This window comes from Acinonyx jubatus, chromosome B1 (genome assembly GCF_027475565.1).
Source record: "Acinonyx jubatus isolate Ajub_Pintada_27869175 chromosome B1, VMU_Ajub_asm_v1.0, whole genome shotgun sequence".
NCBI lineage: Eukaryota > Metazoa > Chordata > Mammalia > Carnivora > Felidae > Acinonyx > Acinonyx jubatus.
Window position 1 is genome coordinate 20,055,042 of NC_069382.1, and position 22,878 is coordinate 20,077,919.

At 39.5% G+C, this 22,878-nt stretch overlaps 1 protein-coding gene across 5 annotated transcripts in view; it reads left to right on the forward strand.

Annotated features, from left to right (window-relative positions):
* Positions 1 to 22,878, forward strand: part of MTUS1 (microtubule associated scaffold protein 1) — a 175,438-nt gene that overhangs the window by 51,335 nt on the left and 101,225 nt on the right. For all 5 annotated transcript variants that reach the window (XM_053216337.1, XM_027077230.2, XM_053216338.1 and 2 more), the window contains exons 2-3: positions 1,108 to 3,342; positions 16,573 to 16,768. In XM_053216337.1, coding sequence (XP_053072312.1) covers positions 1,258 to 3,342; positions 16,573 to 16,768 — 2,281 coding nt within the window. In that variant the 5' untranslated portion in view covers positions 1,108 to 1,257. The remainder of the gene's footprint in view (positions 1 to 1,107; positions 3,343 to 16,572; positions 16,769 to 22,878) is intronic.

Here is a 22,878-nt window from a genome sequence, read left to right on the forward strand (position 1 = left end):
ACTGAGTAGTTGTCAGTGTGTTTATGGTATTGCGTGGTCATCACCATAATCTTTAGAACATTTTCATGACTCTCAAAAGAAACACCACCCCAGTCAGCAGTCTCTGCTCATTCCCTTCCCTCTTACCCTTTCTCAGCTCTGGAGAATCACTGATCTACTTTGTCTCTATAGATTGGCCTATTCTGGACGTTTCATGTAAAGACAACACATAATGAGTAATCTTCAGTGACTGGCTTTTTCCACTTAGTATAATATTTTTAAGCTGTAACACTGTATGTATTCATGTTGTAGATGTATCTATACTCCATTTTCTTCTGTTGCTCATTGTTTATTCTGTTGTATGGGTATATAGCTTTTTAAAATTTATTTACCAGTTAGTGGACATAGGCTTCCACTTGGCTATTATGACTAATGCTTTTATTAATCATGTACATTTGCACAAATGTTTGTGTAGACATATGTTTTCATTTCTCTTTAGTAGATACTTAAGAGTAGAATTGCTGTGTTATACAGTTTACCATTTTTAGGGACTTCTAAGAGTGTACCGCTTTATTAAGAGCCAACAGTGTTTTTTCACCTTTGAAATATGTTGAGATACGGAATGAAAGCAAGGAAAAGAGAAATGCCCTAAATCCTCATTGGTCTTTAGCTTATTTGCTGTGTTTGCCAGGTCTGTCTGGTAATCATTCTCCACACAAACACTAAGGGGCCTTCTGAAACTGAAAAGGGCATTATTACTGATGATGTTGGGGCAGCAAGAATGAGTTGGAACCGTCCTCAGCAAATTAGGACCAATGGTTAACCAACAAGGAAAGGCTATTAGGTTTTGCTTCCTTCCCTCTTCTGAGAAATAAGAACCAATGGGAATAGGGAGGAGGCATCTGAGAAGTGAAGTCAGTCACAGGGGAAATTTTAGCACTGTCTCTGTCTTCTGCCCTAGTCTCTCAAATAAAAAAGCATTTTTGAAAAGATGTGAAACTTGAGCTACTTTACCCCTATCTGCAGGTTGAGGTTCCAAAGGTAAGAATAAAGTGGTTGAAACGAATGAAGTGGTGGCTTGTTAATTTTTCTAATACTTTCCTGAACTGATCACTTTATTTCTTCCAGGGAACAACACATCATTACAACCTGAAAGCATCTTAGAAGCTTTCAACTGTGCTAAAAAAAACCTAGGAGATAGACAATTTTTCCTTTCCTTTCATTTGAAAGGATTGAAAGAAGAAAGAAGATGGCAGAGGCTTAAAGTTGATATGCAGGATGAATGATGATAATTCAGATGAGAAGACAGAAGATGAACGGCTATCCTTACTTTTCAGTGGTAAAAATGGAAATACCTGTGCATACAACCAAAACTCCCCACATACACAAAACTCCTCAGCCGATAGTGTGAGTTGGAACTCTGTGAACCCGGATGACATGGTGGTTGATTATGAAACCAGCTCTGCCGTGGACATTGATGAAAACAATACTTTAACTCCTCAGTGTGTAGAAGTGCTTCATCACCAAAAGTCGTCAAGTGAGTTGATTAGGAAGGAGGTGTTAGACACCCACAAAGCCTCCACACGTCAGTCTTGTGTGCACGTTGTGAATATAGAGGAGCCAAAGTACTTGTCTAACCGTTGTCATTTCCTGGAATCATTACGGGACCAGAGTGCTGAGACATCGCTGCCTTTTGTGTGGAAACCCAACGATGATGATTTGAACTGTCCACATTGTCTTACTGCCTTGGAGCCAAACCAGACATTTGACATGACAGTGGATGATGTTGACGGCACCTTCGTAACACGTCATGCCATTGGGAAGAGTCAGTCTTTGCATACGACTGGAAATCTGCAGCCGACCGGCATGAGGAGTGGAAACCCATCTTTATCCTGTTCTACATCTCCCTGTTCTGATAAGATACATATGAGAGAATTGAATTATGATCAAGACAGCTTTGAAAACCCTAAAGCCACAGCAGCAGAGGCCCAAGATACAACGTACATAGCATTTCCTAATGTGATGCAAACTGGTATTGTTGTTCCAGATCTTGGCATTCAGTGTCAGTATTCCACAGGACAGATCACCAGTGACTACACAGATGGGTCACAGCAAGGATTAGTTGGAGAAAAAGACATACAAGCTCCAACACCAGTTTCTGAGGGCATGGATGTTCCCAATGGGGCTGTATTACAAGAGTTCTTTTGTTTATCGAAAGATGAACCAAATAGTGAGACACATTCACAGGCCTCATATGGGCAAAAGGAAATGGGCCAAAATCTCAGAGAAACAGTGTCCAATTGTCTTAAAGATGATGAATGCCCTTTACTGGTGCCAGCTTTTGATAAAAGTGAAGCCCAAGTACTGAACCCAGAACATGAAGTCACGGTGGCTGGAGATGCACACAATGCCTCTCAGGAAAAGGATTTGGAAACCCAAAATCGTACCATAGAATTAATACTGACTAGCCCACTGGGACAGAAGATGGCTTCGTCAGTTGAACTGAGTTGGGATGCAAATGATACGGTCATTAACACAAATAATACGGTTTGCATGTCAACACCAGTCCTAGAACCCCCAAATACAACCTTTTCTATTTCACCTATTGAAGTGGCAGAGAAATGTAGTAAAGTGGAGAAGAGTCATCAAGAACTTAGAAATGTACCGAGCTTGAAGGGGGCACCTGTGAACACGTGTAAACCTAATCTAGGAAAATTGACAACTAAAATGAATACTCCAATAGGCAGCAAAGTTAGAAAAACCGAAATTATAAGTTACCCAAGACCAAACTTCAAGAATGTCAAAGCAAAAGTTATGTCTAGACCAGTGTTGCAGCCCAAAGACCCTGCTGCATCAAAGGTCACACCCAGATCTCAGCTAACCATTGCCTCATCACCCTTATCCGTGTCTTCCTCAAGACAGTTGACAGCTTTGAGCAAAACACCAAGGTCTGACTTGAATGCAGATACAAAAGCAGAAATCCTAATTAACAAGACACACAAGCAGCAATTTAATAAACTCATTACTAGCCAGGCTGTGCATGTTACAACTCATTCTAAAAATGCTTCACACAAGGTTCCAAGAACAACATCTGCCATGAAATCGAATCAGGAAGATGTTGACAAAGCAAGTTCTAATTCAGCATATGAGACTGGGTCCGTGGCTACCTTCTTTCAGAAGATGAAAGGCATACTCCCTGTTAAAATGGAAAGCACAGAATGCTTGGAAATAACATACACTTCTGACATCGATGGGATTAGCCCTGAAAAGAAGGGTGAAAAAGAAAATGGGCCACCTATGGAAAAACAAGAGCTAAAAAAGGAAATTATGAATGAGACCTTTGAATATGGTTCTCTGTTTTTGGTAAGTCAGATTTTTGCCTACTTCAGAGAAGGGTTGGAGGGAGCAGAGTATGCATTAGCAATTGGTCTTCACAAATAGTCAATAATATTGCCAAACTAGGTGTGCAAGTTTGCTTTCAGGTTAATATTTTATTCAGTAATTGTTTGTCATCTTAGTTATATACTTCAGAGTGTTAATTGGCTACAAGATAGGGAAAGTGCATATGGGGAAAAATCGTCAAGTACAGTATTTTGTATTGAGTGGCAATGTTCCTTTTAATGAGGGGAAAGAGAAAGCTTCTTTTATATTTTGGTGTAATTAGTTATTGGAAGTTAAATATCTGATTATATTTCATATCTCAGGGGGAAAAGAAAGAGATTTGTTTATGAACTTTAAAATGTGTTGGGCCACATTTAAGAAATGGCTGGGGAGAGCCGGTAAACAGTCTCAACATAAAAATAACTCCTGGTCTCTTGTGGAGGAAGCTGCCCCGGGAAGGGGAGTCGTCTCCTGTGAACCCGGTCGGGGGGAGGGGGGGGGGGTCGGGATTCTGCCTCTGATCAGCTAATGTGATCTGAAAGTATTGGACTAGGCGATGTCTGAGGTCTCTTGCAGCCCTAACCTGATGATTCCTGGTACATTAAGATAAACCCCTTTTATTCATGTACAGTGAAAAAGCAGTCTGTTGTCTGTAGCACCTGTCACATATTTGATGTGTGTGTAGGGGGGCGGAGGAGACAGGATAGTCTCCTTCAAACAAAAAATTCACAGGTGGATTAAAGATGATTTTTCTTTAAACATACCTGTATCTTTGTCAGTAACATGAAGAAACTAGTTTTCTGAGTTTTAAGAACATTTGTCGGGCCATTCTTGGGCTTTATGTACTCGTCCTCAGTCCTGTTTTTTGCAGAAGGGACTTACATGTATTTTTGGCCCCATGTCGACCTTTCTTGGGCTCCGGCCCCCCGGGCTAGGAATGGAGTGGGGTGCCAGGTAGGAAGGCAGATGTGAGGCATCTGTGTTCTTTGTGGAGGGCTCAGGTTGGAGAGGAACGAAGCTCGTAAGGTGTAGGGAAGTGTTCAAGGTCTGTTTCAGGAGTGTTTTCAGGGTGCATAGGGAATTGTTAGGTCCTTTTAGGAAGTAAGTTAGGAAAGACCAGATATTCTTTAGCTATATCAGTTTAGGGATGTTTTGGATTTTGTGACTTTTGGGGAAGAATGGTACACCTTAACGATGTCTAAATTAATGTGATTGTCTATTTTAAAACTCCTATTTTTAAGTTCTTTTCAAGTCAAACGTAGGAAACTTGTTTTATGTCATTTGTATTTTGATATTTTGCCAAATCAAACTATAACCTCTGGTAATTCTAATCAACGTTCTTAGTTTGGTGTTTATAGCTATACATAAAAAAAACAATACATTTATTCCTCCTTGATTTATGGGAGGCTTTCATTACGTATCTACACCCAACTGAAAGTCTCTCTAAAAAAACATTTGGCTTGACTATAAATTGGTTGTCTGATTGTGAAATTAAAAGCTTTTCTGTGTGCACTGAGTAAATCTTAGGCTTTCGTTCTGCACATGGGAAGCAGAAAGCTGTTTTTCAGGTTCATGATGTGATATTGAAGTAAGGTGTTAGAAACGTCAGGTTGACATGGATCCTGGCACATCTTGGGGAAGAAGCACTTTTTATTTCTGGAAAAAACCCAGCCAACCTTATTCTTTACCCATGTCTTAAATGCAGTTCCCTCCTAATAGCACTGTTTTGCCTTGTACATGTTCGCACGTATCATGGGGAAGGGACAGGCCACAGGCTCTGTTCTTATTGTAGAGAACCGAATGAGTGACCACTTGCTTCATGTTGACTCAAACTGCCATGTTTCTTGGTCACTTAAACAGGATCCAAAGGTTGTAAATCTTCCTTAGGTCTATGAGGGGACAGTGCTGGAAGGGTGTTAGTTTTCAGTGTGCTCTGGGGGTCTTGGGCTAAATTAGGGCCTTGAGTTTACCAAATTCTTAGGTTGCCTACAATCTCACAGCTGTTGAGTCAGTGTCTATCTGAAACTTCAGAAATATTCTTGTTTGGAAGAAGGAATTTGATTTCAATTTGATACTGGTTGCATGTAGCTACCCATTACAAAGGTTATGTATTGGTGATTGTGTGTTAGATAAAGGAGGTGGTGAATTACTTGAAAGGAATTGGTATTTTTTTTGATAGCTCCTCTGAACCGCTTTGCTCAGGTTTTGTATATTATTATTCTGTCATTAAATTTTCCCAGTAATATATACATCATCATTCACTCTTTCCAGTAACAATGGGCCAGTTGTCAGCCACATTTAAAGGCTTCAGAGACATTATTTAAAACATACAGAGCTGGTAAGAACTAAAATCTAGATTCAGACTCAGGGCTCATGACTGGAATCCTGACCCTTTCTGCTTCATACACCACAAGGTTTCAAAATTTGGCAGAATATAGGCTAGCAAGGCAGAGTAAATTTGATGTAACCAGCTTACAAAAGTGAATCTTTAACAAAAGTGTGGTTTACTTTTTAAAAGGTTTTCTCTGGGGGATTATCTTAACCAGCTTCATGTAGAAGTAGATGTTTGTAGTTTGTGGACATTGACCTGCTCTTGGGGGCCGATTTTATGTAATGTTCTTAGGATATTACCCTATTGGTTTTTTTAGTCAACCCTGTGATACTTTAATTTTTTAATTTTAATTCCAGTATACTTAACACACAATGTTAGTTTCAGTTGTACAATATAGTGGTTCAACAATTCTGTACATTACTCAGTGCTCATTGTGATAAGTTTACTCTTCATTCCCTTCACCCATTCCCTTACTCACCTCCCCTCTGGCAACCACCAATTCTCTGTAGTTAAGAATCTGTTTTTTGGTTTATCTCTGTTTTCCCTTTGCTCATTTGTTTTGTTTCTTTCTTCTTCTTCCTCTTTTTTAGTGTTTATTTTTGAGAGAGAGAGAGTGCAAGTGGAGGAGGGACAGAGAGACAGGGGAGAGAGAATCCCACAGTAGGCTCTGTGTTAGCAGCCTCCAGAGCCCCACAGAGCCTGCCATGGGGCTCCATCTCAGGAACCCTGAGATAATGACCTGAGCCAAAATCAAGAGTTGGACGCTTAACCACCTGAGCCACCCAGGCACCTTGGCACCTCTGTTTTGTTTCTTAAATTCCACATACGAGTAAACTCATATAGTATTTGTCTTTCTCTTATTGACTTATTTCACTTAGCATTATACTCTCTAGTCTATTCATGTTGTTGCAAATGGCAAGATCTCATTTTGTTTATGGTTGAATACTATTCCATTGTGTATACACAAACGTATACACACACACACACATCACATTTTCTTTATCCATTCATCGATTGATGGACACTTGGGATACTTCCTTAATTTGGTTATTGTATTATTGTAGATAGTGCTGCCATAAACATAAAGGTGTGTGTGTCTCTTTGAATTAGTGTTCTTGTACTTTTTGGGTAAATACCCAGTAGTGCGATTACTGGATTGCAGGGTAGTTCCATTTTCAACTTCTTTGAGGAATCTCCATTGTGTTTTCTACAGTGGCTGCACCAGTTTGCGTTCCCACCAGCAGTGTACAAGGGTTCCTTTTTCTTCGCATTCACACCAACACTTGTTACTTCTTGTGTTGTTGATTTTAGCCATTCTGATAGATGTTAGATAATATCTTAATGTGGTTTTGATTTGCATTACCCTGATGATAAGTGATATTTTCATGTATCTGCTGGCCATCTGGATGTCTTTTTTGTGTCTGTTCATGTGTTCTGCCCATTTTTGAATTGGATTATTTGTTTTTTTGGTGTTGAGTTGTATAAGTTCTTCATATATTTTGCATACCAACCCTTTATTAGGTATGTTATTTGCAAATGTCTTCTTTCATTCCTTATGTTGCCTTTTAGTTTTGTGATTGTTTCCTTTGCTGTGCAGAAGCTTTTTGTTTTGATGTAGACCCAGTGGTTTATTTTTGTTTTTATCTTCCTTGCCTTAAGAGACATATCTAGAAAAATGTTGCTAACTGCTGATGTCAGAGATATTTCTGCCTGTGCTCTCTTCTGGGATTTTTATGGTTTCAGGTATCACATCTAGGTCTTTAATTCATTCTGAATATATTTTTGTGTATGGCGAAAGAAAGTGGTCTAGTTTTGTGCTTGCATAGGCTTTCCAGTTTTCCCAACGCCATTTATTGAAGAGATTGTCTTTTCTCATTGTATATTCATTCCTTCTTTGTTGAAGTTTATTGACCATATAATTGTGGGTTTATTTTGGAGCTGTCTATTGTGTTCTGTTCTCTGTGTGTCTGTTTTGGTGCCAGTAACATACTATTTTGGTGAGTAATAGCTTTGTAATATAACTTGAAGTCTGGAATTATAATACCTCCAGTTTTGTTTTTTTGTTTCACAGTCGCTTTTGGTATTTGGGGTCTTCTGTGGTTCCATACAAATATTACAATTCTTTTGTCCTAGTTCTGTAAAAAAATGCTCTTAGTATTTTGATAGAGATTTCATTAAATGTGTAGATTGCTTTGGGCAGTATAGACATTTTAATATTTTTTCTTATCTATGAGCATGGAAATGTCTTTCCCTTTCTTTGTGTCTTCTTCAATTTCTTTCATCAGTGTTTTCAGATAGAGGTCTTTCCCCTCTTGGGTTAGGTTTAATGCTAGATAGATTATTATCTTTGGTGCAATTGTAGATGGGGTTCTTTCCTTAATTTCTATTTCTTCTGCTTCATTATTAGTGTATTGAAATGAAACAGACTTCATAGGGTGCCCGGATGGCTGAGTCAATTAAGCAGCTGACTCTTGATTTCAGCTCAGGTCATGATTTCATGGTTTGTGTGATCTATCTTCCTCTCTCTGTTCCTTGCTTGCGCTCTCTCAGAATAAATAAACTTAAAATGCAACTGATTTCTGTACATTTTTTTTTTTGTATCCTGCAACTTTACTGAATTCATTTATCAGTTCTAGTAGTTTTTGATGGGGTCTTTAGAGTGTTCTGTATATAGTGTCATATCATCTGCATATAGTGAAAGTTTTACTTCTTCCTTACCAGTTTGCATACCTTTTATTTCTTGTCTGATTGTTTTCACTAGGACTTCCAGTACTATGTTGAATAAAACTGGTGAGGGTGGACATCCTTGTCTTGTTCCTCACCTTAGGCAAAAAGCTCTGTTTTTCCCCATTGAGTATGATGTTAGCTGTGGGTTTTTTATATATGCCCTTTATTATGTTGACAGTGTTGCCTCCAAACCTACTTTGCAGAGGGTTTTTTTTTTTTTAATTGTAAATGGCTATTGTACTTTGTCAGATGCTTTTTCTGCCTCTATTGAAATGATTTGGTTTTTATCCTATTTCTTATTTTTTTCCCTTTCTCTTCTTGATGTGATGTATCATGTTGATTTGTGAATATCGAATCCCCCTTGAATCCCACCAATAAGCCCCACTTGATCTTGGTGATTAATTTTTAGTGTATTATTGGATTTGGCTTGTCAGTATTTTGTTGAGGATTTTTGCATCTATATTCATCAGAGATATTGGCCTGTTGTTCTCTTTTTTTGGAGTGTCTTTATCTGGTTTTGGTGTTGGGGTAATGCTGGCCTCACAGACTCAATTTAGAAGTTTTAATTCCTCTAGTTTTGGAATGGTTTGAGAAGAATAGGTATTAACTCTTCCTTAAATGTTTCATAGAATTCACTTTTGAAGCCATCTGGTCCTGGACTTTGTTTGTTGGGAGTTTTTTGATTACTGATTCAATTTCATTGCGTGTCATTGGTGTTTTCAAATTTTCTATTTGCTCCTGCCTCAGTTTTGGTAGGTTTTATGTTTCTAGAAATTTATCCATCTCATCTAGGTTGTCCAAATTATTGGCAGGTAGTTTTTTTATAATATTTTCTTATAGTTGTTGGTATTTCTGTGGTGTTGGTTCTTATTTCTCCTCTTTCCTTGGTAATTTTGTTTGACTCTTCTTTTGTGATGAATCTGGCTAGAGGTTTATCAGTTTTGTTGATCTTTTTAAAGAAACAGCTCCTGGTTTCATTGATGTATGTTTGTTGTTTCTGTTGTTGTTTTTGTTGCTCTTTCTGTATCTTTCATTTATGCTCTAATCTTTATTTCTTTACTTTGGCTGTTTTGGGTTTTGTTTGTCATTCTTTTTCTAGCTCTTACAGACACAAGGTTAGGTTGTTAGCTTGCAATTTTTCTTCTTCATTAGGCCTGTATTGCTATAAACTTCCCTCTTAGAACAGCTCTTGTTGCATCTCAAAGATTTTGGGCCATTGTATGTTTTCATTTTCATTTGTTTCCATTTAATTTTTTAATTTCTTCTTTGATTTCTTGGTTGACCCATTCATTGTTTAATAGCGTGTGTTTTAACCTCCATGCATTTGTGCTCGTTGCAGATTTTTTCTTAGGATTTTGAGTGTCAGAGCATTGTGGTCAGACAAGATGCATGATATGACTTTGATCTTTTTGAATTTGTTGAGACTTGTTTTGTGGGCTAATGTGATCTATTTTGGAGTGCATTAGAAAGTGTGTATTCTGCTGTTTCAGGATAGAATGTTCTGAATATATCTGTTAAATCCTTCTGTTCAACCATGGCATTCAAAACCATTGTTTCCTTGTTGATTTTCTGTTTGGATGATCTGTCATGTAAGTGGTGTGTTAAAGTCCTCCACCATTACTTGTTTTAGTATCAATTAGTTCCTTTGTTACTGTTTTATGAATTTGGGTGTTCATGTTGGGTGCATAAATATTTATAATTGTTACATCTTGTTGGATTGTCCCCTTTATTATCACTTCTTTGTTATTGTGTGTTAAAATCTATTTTTTTCCAATGAAATACACTACTCTCCTTCTTGATCTCTTGTTAGTCTTTGTTTTAAGTCTGTTTTGTTCAATGAAAAATGCTACTCTGGCTTTCATTTGACAGCCATTTGCATAGTAAAGGTTTCTCTGTCCCCTCAATTTCAATCCGCATGTATCTTTAGATATGAAATGAGTCTTTTGTAGACAGCACATGGATGGATATTGTTTTTGTAATCTATTCTGTACCCCATGGCTTTGGGTTGGAGAGTTTAGTCCAGTTACATTCCAATTACATTCAAAGTAATTATTGATAAGTGTGTATTTATTGCTATTTTGTTACTTGTTTTGTGGTTTTTGTAGTTTTCTCTGATCTTTCTCTTGCTCTCTTTCACAATTTGATGGTTTTGTTGGATTTTTAAATTTTTTTTTAATGTTTATTTGTTTTTGAGAGAGCAGGAGTTGGGGAGGGGCAGAGAGAGAGGGAGACACAGAACCTGAAGCAGACTCCCGGCTCTGAGCTGTCAGCCGAGAGCCCAATGTGGGGCTCGAGCTCAGAAGCCATGAGATCATGACCTGAGCTAAAGTTGCATGTTTAAATGACTGAGCTGCCCATGTGCCCTGATTTGACAGTTTTCTTGAGTGAGATACTTAGATTCATTTCTCTTTTTTTCTTTGCATATCTGATCATTGTTGTTGTTGTTGTTTTTCTTTTTTTTTGGTTAACATTAAGTTTTTTGTGTAACATCTGCATATAGTAAGCAGCCTATATGAAGTTGATGGTCGCTTAACTTTGAACCCATTCTTTACTCTTTGCACCAACCCCCCAGCACATGTTAGTTATATGGTGTCATATTTTACATTGTTTCATTTTGTGAATTCCTTGTTTGTTTTTTACAGAAATACTTGTACTTATTTTATGTTTTATCCTTTTCACAGTCTCACTTATGATCTTTCTTTTCCATGCAAATAGTCCCCTTTAGTATTTCTCATAAAGGCTGGTTTAGTGGTCATGAACTTGTTTAGTTTTTGTCTGAGAAATTCTTTATCTCTCCTTCTATTCTGAATGATAGCTTTGCTGGATAGAGCATTCTTGACTGCATATTTTGCCCTTTTAGCACTTTGAATGTATCATGCTACTCTCTTCTGGCCTGCCAAGTTTTTGCTGAAATATCCACTGATACCCTCATGGGATCTCTCTGCTCTGGTACGTAGTTGAATTTTATCTCGTTGCTTTCAACATTCTTTATCACTACTCTTTTCCATTTTAATTCCTATGTGTCTTGGTATGGACTTCCTTGGGTTGATTTTTTTATTTATTTTTAATTTTATTTTTATTTATTTTTTTTGTGGGGATCTCTGTGCCTCCTAGATCTGGGTATCTGTTTCGTTCCCCAGAATAAGGAAGTTTGCATCTATTATTTCTTCAAATAAATTTTCTGCCCCCTTTTCTCTCTCTTCTTCTGGAATCCTTATATTGTGAATATTATTACACTTGTTGGAGTCACTGAGTACCCAAAGTCTATTGTCAGTTTGCATAATTCTTTTTTCTCTCACTTGTTCAGCTTGATTACTTTCCATCACTCTGTCTTCCAGGTTGTTGATTCATTCCTCTGCTTCCTCTAGCCTGCTAGTTATTCCACAAGTTTGTTTTTAATTGTATCCCTGATGCCTTCCATTGTTTTCTCAAGTACAGGGAGTATCTTCATGATCATTACTTTAAATTTTCTATCAGGCATATTACTTATCTCTGTTTCACTTAGGTCTCTCTTCTTCTGTCCTATTCTTTCATGTGGGACATATTCCTCTGTCTCCTCATTTCACCTAACTCTGTGTTTGTTTCTCTGTGTTAAGAAAGTTGGCTATGTCTGTTGCTCTTGAAAGTAGTGGGCAGGGCCCACACTTTTAACAAGGTGGTGTAGATCCTCTTTACAGGAGACTCACCACTGCTTCCAAGACCAGGCCAGCCTGAGTTTGTACTGCACATGCATTAGGGACAGGGTGCCACAAGCTGTTCCCACAGGTCCCCTTCCACCGGGGTTGTGTAGCCGCTACGGAGACCAGCGGCTGGCTGAGGCAGTTCTGGGAAGCATGACGATGGGATCTTGGTGTCACAAGCTGTGGACGCCAGTCCTTCTCCTCAGGGGACACTTAGTCACTTTGGCGACTGAGGCAGGCCTGGGTTGCTCCCTGAAGCGCCTCTGGGTGGGGGTGTAGTTTTAACAAGGCGCATACATCCTCCTAGGGAAGTCAGAGATGCAATGGTGGCAGGGTTTCCCTGGGTCTTCTGGGCGGGAAATCCACAGCATCAGGACTGAGGCAAGCCCAGCAGGAGGGGGCAGAGCATGGTGTAAGCAAGTAAGGTAGTGCTGGCTGTTTCCTGCAGTTGGCCATGTGATTATTTTGGGGGTGGGGGAGGGAAAAGCTACCTGCCAGCTCCTTTGTTCCTTGAAAAGTCCCTCAGGGAACTCTGAGATTAGTAACTAACTTTCCCTCCTTTGTACCCCAGGCATTTTTGAAATTGCTGCTTCTAAGCCCTATGTCCTTGGGCTTTTTGTTGTGTTATCTCTTTAAGGTTAAGGACTCAGCTTCCTATTGCCCTCTAGGCTCTCCCTTAGCACAGAGCCTGCTGATTTTTAAAGTTCTAGGCTTTAAGTCCTGCTAGTTTTAAGAACTAATGGGAAATTCTGCCCTTTTGATTTCCAAAGCCAAATGCATATGGGATTAGTTTTCCCCATGCAGGCTTCCTCGTGTGATAGTCTATTTCTTGCCCCTCTCCTTGCCTATAGCTCCCTCCCTCCCAAATCCAGACCATTGGTGTTTAGCTCTCTGCTGGTCCTACACTCTATAATGTGACCTCTTCTCCACATTTGGTTGTGAAGTTTGTTGTGCTAGTCTTGGGGTCATTTTCCGGGTTATTTGCACTGAAAATATGAGTGTTATCTAGTAGTAGTCTTTTTTTTAAATTTAATTCATTTTTTAAATTTACATCCAAGTTAGTTAGTATATGGTGCAACAATGATTTCAGGAGTAGATGAATGCCCCTTACCCATTTAGGCCATCTCCCCTGCCACAACCCCTCTAGTAACCCTCTGGTCTCCATATTTAAGAGTCTCTTATGTTTTGTTCCCCTCCCTGTTTTTATATTATTTTTGCTTCCCTTCCCTAGTGTTCATCTGTTCTGTGTCTTAAAGTCCTCATATGAGTGAAGTCGTAGGATGTCTTTCTCTGACTAATTTCACTTGGCATAATACCCTCTAGTTCTGTCTATGTAGTTGTGAATGGTAAGATTTCATCCTTTTTGATTGCTGAGTAATACTCCGTTGTGTGTGTGTGTGTGTGTGTGTGTGTGTGTGTGTGTGTGTGTGTGTGTTTGTGTGTATACACACACACATACACACATACCACATCTTCTTTTTCCGTTCATCCATCGATGGACATTTGGGCTCTTTCCATACTTTGGCTATTGTTGATAGTGCTGCTATAAACATTGGGGTGCATGTGTCCCTTTGAAACAGAATACCTGTATCCCTTGGATAAATACCTAATAGTGTGGTTGCTGGGTTGTAGGGTAGTTCTATTTTTAATTTTTTGAGGAACCTCCATACTGTTTTCCAGAGTGGCTGCACCAGCTTGCATTCCCACCAGCAGTGCAAAAGAGATCCCCTTTCTCCACATTCTTGCCAACATCTTTTGTTGCCTGAGTTGTTAATGTTAGCCGTTCTGACAGGTGTGAGGTGGTATCTCATTGTGGTTTTGATTTGTATTTCCCTGATGATGAGTGATGTTGAACATTTTTTCATGTGTCGGTTGGCCATCTGGATGTCTTCTTTGGAGAAGTGTCTATTCATGTCTTTTGCCCATTTCTTCACTGGATTATTTGTTTTTTTGGGTGTCGAGTTTGGTAAGTTCCTGATAGCTTTTGGATACTAAACCTTTATTGGATTTGTCATTTGCAAATATCTTCTCCATTCCGTTGTTTGCCCTTTAGTTTCACTGATTGTTTCCTTTGCTGTGCAGAAGTTTTTTATTTTGATGAGGCCCAATAGTTCATTTTTGCTTTGTTTGCCTTGCCTCCGGAGCTGTGTTGAGTAAGAAGTTGCTGCAGCTAAGATCAAAAGAGGTTTTTGCCTGCTTTCTCCTCGAGGATTTTGATGGCTTCCTGTCTTACCTTTAGGTCTTTCATCCATTTTGAGTTTATTTTTGTGTATAGTGTAAGAAAGTGGTCCAGGTTCATTTTTCTGCATGCTACTGTCCAGTTTTCCCAGCACCACTTGCTGAAGAGACTTTATTTCATTGGATATTCTTTTCTGCTTCATCAAAGATTAGTTGGCCATACATTTGTGGGTCCATTTCTGGGTTCTCTATTCTGTTCCATTGATCTGAGTGTCTGTTCTTGTGCCAGTACCATACTGTCTTGATGATTACGGCTTTGTAATACAGCTTGAAGTCCATCTAGTAATATTCTTGGGACAACATGAGTTTAGGCTCCTGCTCCGCATCTTCCCTGGAAGTCTTGCCCAATTAAACTTTGGATTCACCCAGTGTATGATTTCAACTGTAGGTAGCATGGGGCTTTACATATCTGTATTGGAAATTAATCTACTTATGACTTACTTATGCAAGGAAAGAAAGGTATGAGTAGGGAAAGCACAGCATAGATGTTAGAAGTATGGATCTTAGAGTTAGATACACTTTCACATTAGCTCCATCATTCATTGGCAGAATGACATTGGGCCAATTACCTAGTCTCTATGAGGCTCAGTTTTTGTAATGTAAAGGGAGAATACAAAATATAACTTACGGTGTTGGAATTTTTCCTTGAATGAAGCTCAGAGTGTCACCTCCTCTATGTAGAATGGGAATATTTATTGGTTGCCTACTGTATACTATGTATGATGGTGATTGTTGGGATATAGGAAAGAAAGCTACACCTCTGGCCAAACCTAGTGTCTGGTATGGTGGGTGATATTAGAAGATAAAGGGGACTAAAAGGGGTTGTTAAATACTCGTTGGGAGTATGTATCAGCTGCTATGCTGCTTGGGGTGGTGGCCTTGAAGAGGGTTGTCAAAGAAGGCTTCCAAGGGAGCTAGTTTAGTCACTATGAATCGGAAAAGTATTCTGGGTGGAGGAAATAACACATACAAAGAGGAAGAAACACGAAAAGATATTCTCATTTAGGGGATTCCAGGTAGTGAGTGTGATGGGAGGTGGGGGTGCAGAAATGTGAACAGTAAGGAATAAGCTGATGAAGCCACCAGGGGTTGCCAGATCCAGAAGGGCTCAGTGTGCCTTGCTGTTAAGAGTTGACTTTATCTGGAAGACAGAGGTGAGCTACCTAACCCAGTTTGGCCTTTGAGGAGATTGCCTTAGCAGTCGAATGGAACACAAATTGGAAGCTGGTGAGACCAGAAATCCTAAGGATGTGCTTTCAGTAATCCTGGGAAGAAATGATGCAGGCCTTTGCTAAGATGGATGGGAAAGGGAAAGAAGGCTATTGAGAGTTGAAGAAGTAAACAAGGAAGCACCTAGAAATAGCTTTCATTGTTTATGAAACAATGGGTATGTTGTGATGACTATGGAAAGAAGTAAGTTTTGAGATGGTTGGGTGAAACTAGTTTAATGTTAGAAACTGCTTCGTATTCTTCTGTAAAATGTAAACATTTGTTACCTTTTATGATAAAGGTAACAACTTCTAGGGTTATGAAGATTAAAGGGGTTGAAACATGGATTTTGAGCTTAAAGTATTATTCTGTAGGGGCTATATGTTGATCCATAAAAATGACAATGATAGGATTACTGTTGGCATTGCTAGGTAGAGGTGCCTGAAGTGTGCTAAGTGGGTAGGTAAAGAAAGAAGCTAAATACAGGAGAAAGGCAGGAGAGTGCTGGCTAGGACATATGGACTTCACATACAACAGCGTGTAGGTGCTGGTTGAAACAGCGGACAAGGTCACTTAAGGAGAGCATACGGCAAGGAAAGAACAGGGTCAAGTCTGGGACCCTCGGGACAACTAGCATTGAAAGGTGTACAGAAGAACAGGATCCGGAGGAGGAATAACCAGACAGGTAGAAGGAAAACCAAGAGAGCGTTCTGTTAGAGAAACTGTAGAAAGATGGCGTCCTCAGCATCAGATGCTATAGAAAGGCCTCAGGGAACACACTGAGAGCTGCAGCTTGACTTCAGCTTGTGGCCCTGGGCATCTTGGGAATAGTTCCGCTGTTGGGCATAAAAGATCATAATGGATTTAAGAGCAAACTATGAAGAGGTTTAATTCCTTCATTCTAAAAATGAAAAATAGCCCTGTGGCATATCTGCTTAGAAAGAAATTGTCATTTTGACATAGTGCCACGGGAAATGGTATGAGGAAGGTATAATCTGGACTAAAGTCTTAACTATTTTTTCACAGGGTTCTGCTTCAAAAACTGCAGTCACCTCAGGTAGGAATATTTCCAAGCCTGACTCCTCCAATTTGAGGAAAACACCTGGTTCAAAAGCCAAAGTGGGGCCTTCTGTTTCCTGTTTGAGGCGGAATAGTGACAGTAGAAATCTCAATTCTGACCGGGCCTTATCTCCTCAGAGGATCAGGCGTGTGTCCAGTTCTGGTAAGAATACAATAAATCAGTTGTGCCTTACAGAAGTTTACAGATAATTTAAATGTAAAATTAGGCATGTCAGAAAGCAGAAAGACAGGTTTTGGTTATAACACCAACACATTCTGTCACCAAAACATTGAGCCTTTAGTGGACCAGGGAAGGTAGAAAAAGAACTCATAGACACAGCTCTTCTCTTTGAGCAGTGTAAGGGCTAGTTGGAGAAAGATAGAGGTGTGTAAGCCATCTTCTAAGTTATTCAGAGGAATTGTAAATAAATACACAACTGGGTGCTTGTTATATAATTTCAGAATTAGAAAAAATTTTTAATAAATGTTTAATAGTACTTACGTGTTACACACTAAACTGATGGTTGGCCCTCACCATAGGAAAAGAGATGGGTTTTTTCTTGAATTTTACTGAAAGATGTATTAAAAATTTTCAGGGATAAGAGAGTGACTAAAAAGTTAAAACTTTTCTGAGATGAACTTTTATGTTGGTTTATATTTTAGAAGTAGTATGGTTTTAAACAATTTTTTTATTTAACTTTGAGAGAGACAGAGCACCAGAAGAGGAGGGGCAGAGAGAGGGAGACACAGAATCTGAGGCAGGCTTCAGGCTCTGAGCTGTCAGCACAGAGTCCAACGCAGGGCTCAAACTCATGAACAGTGAGATCATGACCTGAGCTGAAGTCAGATGCTCAACCGACTGAGCCACCCAGGCACCCCAGAAGTAGTAGATTTAAAGTCATGATAGGTTTATGAAATTTGAGTGCTGTAAGAGTAGCTGTTAAGTGTCTTACTAAAAATTTGGCTGATGGTAGAGATTTCTCTGGGTTACAGTTCAGAATAGGAAATAGAAAAGTCAGCCTATTTCATAGAGACTAAGACAGAAGCACTGCTAGCCATTCCAGTTGACTGAGAACACTGCAGGGAACACCCTTTATTTTAACAGGTCCAACCTGGAGCAAATGAAAGCCATGTCCAAAGGATTTAGAAGTAAGTTCCTGTATAAAAATAGTGTCTACTGTTGAATGGTCTGGGGAGGAGGGGTGGGTGGACGAAGTACCTCTAGAGTGATGTGTCAACACGTGTGAGAACATTTTGCAGAAACTAACAAAACCAAACACAACATGGGATCTCTTTCCTTCTTGACACCTTGGTAGTTTTAGGTTTTATTTTCCAATCCTATCGTAAAGCCTCTTGTGTGAGAAGTGTATAATGAGCCTAAGTGTCTTAAGGATGATTTATTTAGATTTAGGCCTAGCCTCAAGGTCTTGAGGTTCTGAGGACCAAACTCAGGAAGAAGTGTGGATGGAGAAAGAGAGATCTGAAGCACGTTTTCATTCCCAGCCCTAGAGGAGCTGAGCGGGAAGAAAAAATTCACTTGAAGTCTTCTTCACTGGGGAGAGAAACAGAAGAGGAACAATGATCCTGATTGGGGATGTTGCCACACTTGGGGAGGTGAGGCATAAGTGAGATCAAAGCTTTAGTTCTTACTGGTGATGCCAGATAAGGGTCATGGGAGTTGGCAGATGCTGGGGAGCTCCCTTGTCGTCTGGATGTTAGGAGAACTTGTGGCTCGGTGGCACTAGAGAGCCATGGGCACTGGCAGCATGGCCTGTAGTTACGGGGCCTGTGTTCTCATACTGCTCTGGCACCAGTGAGCTGCCCAAGCGAGTCGTGTACCCACCCTGGACTTCAGCTTTGCATTGCAAAATGTGAGGGTTTCAGAATGTGAGGCCCTGTCATCTTTGACAGTCCTTGCCTTTCCAGGGGCAGTTTGGAGCTCCCCTAGCTCTCTGAGCAGCGGCGGCTCCTAGTATGATTCTCTGGACCACATGATGCTCACAACCCAGAAAACCAGAAGTGCACATACTTGTAAGAGAGTAGGCCAAGGCCTAGGATAAACAGTAGTCTCCAGCTATTTGTGGTTTCACCTTCAGTGGTTTCAGTTAGCAGTAGTCAACCGCAGTGCACAAGTCGGTATTGTTAGAATGCCAATAGGAGCCTGACCCCAAATCATAATGCCTGCGTCATTCGTCCCACTACATCCCATCCGGTAGGCATTTTATCTTCTCACATGATCACAGGAGGAAGAGTGAAGATATTTTGAGAGAGAGCACATTCACATAACTTTTATCATAGTATATTGTTATAATTGTTTTATTATTAATCTCTTTCTGCACCTCATTTGTAATTTAAACTTTATCATAGGTATGTACATAGAGGAAGAAACCAGTATACGTTGGGTTTGGGTCTGTCCATAGTTATAGGCATCCACTGGAGGTCTTGAAACACCCCTGTGTGTGGTAGGATGAGGTTCGAGGGAACTACTGTATTCTGAAAAATGGGATACTTTTATGTAAGTGATAAGTTTCAAAAAAGAGTTCAGCACTTTTTAAGTCCCTTTACTGTATACTATATAATTTCATGCCGTACGAGAAAAGTAGGTCTGTGTACTCGTAATGAAAAGACAAGTTTATTGAGGTTTTATTAACCCGTATAAAGACACTTGATAACTAAAAAGTCACATACTCGAAGTTTTCAACCTGAGTTACAAACTAAGTTTTCATTTACCTGGTGGTTTTCTGTATAGAAATGGGGGCAAAAATCATGTAATTAGAAACCTCATGCATTTGCACTTGATTTTATATTTTAACTGTTGGAAGACTAACGTGATTATGCTGTACTTAAAAAAAAAAAACAAAACAAAACAGCAACTAGCTTCTTTGGATGCTCACAATACATCGAGAGGTGTTTGTTGTGGGGGACAGGAAACTTAATCCCCACAGAGTTAAAGTAGATCAGAAAATCAAGGAGCAAAAACAATGTGCCTTTAGATCATTGAGAGAGCATTGCCATTTATTGTACAATGCAGTGTTTGTGTAGTAGAAAATTGAAACCAAATGGACATCCTCTGTACTGTGTATACAAAGTTACTCTACTGAAAGGTAAGCAGCAGGAATGTTCCAGCAGACTGGGGTTTTCAATAAATCCTTTCAGAGAACTAAGTAGAAAACCAGACCTGGAATTGAAGTAGCCATTTTCTTGGAGCTTTAAACTGAGGAGGAGAAAGAATTGTAATTAAAGCCAATGAAGCTCTTCCATTTTACTTGTCAGAATCTAGAAATTGTAATGTACGACATGGAAACTATAGCTAACACTGCTGTATGATATATATGAAAGTTAAGAGTAAATCTGAACAATTTTCATCACAAGGAAAATATATATTTTTTTGCTTTTTATTGTGTCTATATGAGCTGATGGCTGCTAATTAAATTTTCTGAGGTCATTACTGCACAGTGTATATAAGTCAAGCCATTAGGCTACACACCTTAGACTTACAAGTGATGTATGCCAATTAGATCTCAATAAAAGTAGAAGAATAATTTTAAAAATCTGGAGATTGGTATGAGACCAGATTGTGAGTGATAACAAACCAGATTCAAATTTTCTTTGTGTAGATTATGTGTATGTTTTAACCACTCCAATTAAATGAGATGGTGAGGAAAACTATCCTAATAATAATTATAACGCTGATGATAGCACCTCACACTTACAAAATGCTTACCAAGTTCCGGGCTCTGTCTTAATCATTTCGTTTATAAGTGCATTTAATCCTCAGAGTAGATTTGTGAGGCTTCGCCTCATTGTACGAAATGAAGGAAATTGCACACAGAAGTCAAATAATTTGTCAACATCATGCAGCTAGAAAGTGGTAGAGGTAAGATTCAAACCAGGCAGTAGGACTCTGGAGCCCATGCTCTTAACCTTCACGTTATCAGTCTAGAGAACTACTCTTGAGTAGAACGACGAGTTTTGGGGGAAAAACACAAAAACAAAAACAAAAAACCTCTCAAGCTCAGCTGAATGGTGTAAAAACTTGGCAATTCTCTCTTCAGGCCCTTGGCTTAGAATTCTCTGTCATTTTACCCTAATTTAAATGATGTTATGTGGTTATTAGAAATTAATGCTGCTGAATAAATAACTACATAGTTAAATATTTCATGATTGATCTAGGCATCTTCGGAGACCCATCTGCCACCCTCTTCTGAAGCCAGTGCCAGTGTTGACCGGGTTTTAGGTTATAAATGTGTGTGTCCCTTGATACAAACATGTAATAATCCTTGCAGGGACTAGCCTGAGCCGGGTAGGATTACGGAAGTAGGCCACTCCCTGCCTTGTGGATCTGGTAACCTACCTGGGGACAGCAAATGCGTGCTGATGACGCCACAAGCAGCACGAAAGGGTGTATAAAGGGTGTGGAAAAGGCCTCTAAGTGCTTTTAGGACTTTGTGAAAAAGAAGAATGTCCAGGGGCTTGGTCTGATTACACCAGAGCCTGAAGAAGGGCCTCATGAAAGAAACAGTCTTTAGTTTTTCTTCTGGACAAAGAGAAATAACATTTTAAAAGGGTAAACCTTTGTTTTAATTCAGTTTATTGTGGGTTAATAAAATAAATTCCTCTCAGACCAGGAGTACATCCCAAACTTGTCACGACTTGCCTGGCATTACAGGCTTCTGTGCTTTCTTGCTAAGGTGTTTTTTTCTTAGTTGTCTTTTGTAAACTAATTTTGTCTATTGAGGGTCAAAGGGAATTTAAGATCTTTTCAATGTACTTTTATATCATTTCACTCTTCTCTAGGTGAGAGTTTGAGAGAACTAGCTTGCAAAATTATGAGAAAGATACTTGGATAAATTATTGAAAACCAGAAATTATCATGTAATAACTTATTCTAAAAGCTAACTTTAACATGTTGCTTACAGATGTTTCTGTATGTACATATAATTAAAATACTTTGTAAAGAAAGTGTCTCGGGGTTTTTTGTTTTTTTCATAAAAATGATAGTCATAGTGATGTTTTTGAGCACCAGAGACCTGTCATGCTGTCTTCTAAGCTTTCTAAATGGCTACTTGGATTTATTCTTACCACTCATGAGATACAGATAATGTCTAATTTCATTTATTCTTAAAACTCATGAGGTATAGATAGTATACCTATCCCAATTCTGTAGATAAGGAATTGGAAGTTTTGAAACCTTAAGTAACTTGGACAAAGTTAGAGTTAATAAGTGGCGGACACGGGACAGACCCTGCGGTGTTGTGCTGTGCCCTGAACCTCTCTGACATACACCCCGTTGTCCGACACACTGACTTGCTCATTTAACGAGTGTCGGTTGAGTGCCTGCTTGTGCTGGGGATGCAGAAAGGCACAAAAGAGATAAATTCTTGCCTTGCAGAGCTTAAATTCTAGTCGGGTGAGTTGAAAAATTCAGTAAATAAGATGTTGAGAATGTACGATGATAGGTACTGAGAAGAAAAGGCAGTGAAGGGCGTGGCATCTTAATATCAGGCAGTTGAGAAAGGCCACACTGAGCAGGGGACAAATGAGCCAGTATCTGAAGGTGCAGGAGGAGAGAGACCTTGGGATATCAGGTGAAAGGCCTTCCCCGGGCAGAGGGAACAGCAGGTGGAAAGGTGGAGGGGAGACGGTAGGGGGGTGCTTGAGGGACAGGTTGCTGCCCAGCATGTGTGGTGGGAGCCGGGAGGACGGATGAGGCCAACCAGGTAGGGTTTTACAGGGAGACCAGTGTCTTCTCTTTTATTCCTGGATTCGGAGACTACAAACGTGATTGATAGGCCCTTTTAACAATCTCATTGGTTAGAGGGTGAGGTGAAAAGAGGTGTTGAAGCATATGATTTCAATGCAAACTCCTCATTCTTGAAACTGCAGCTGATCTGTCCTGGCCTGTGATACTTGGCCTTTATTATGCTACTGTAATCATTTTCGTACATGTCTGTCTCCTAATTGTGAGGCCCGTAAGGAGAGTCCATGTCCTAGTTGTTTTTTGTTTGTTTGTTTATTCATCTTGGAGAGAGGAACAAACCACGTGAAGGGGAGGGGCAGAGAGGGAGACACAGAATCCAAAGCAGGCTCCAGGCTCCGAGCTGTCAGCACAGAGCCTGGCACGGGGCTCAAACTCATGAACCGTGAGATCATGACTTGAGCCAAAGTTGGATATTGAACCGAACTGAGCCACCCAGGTGCCCCATGTTTATTATTATTTTAAAGAATTCTTAATTTTTTTTCAAATTTTTTTTTTAAACTTATTTTTGAGAA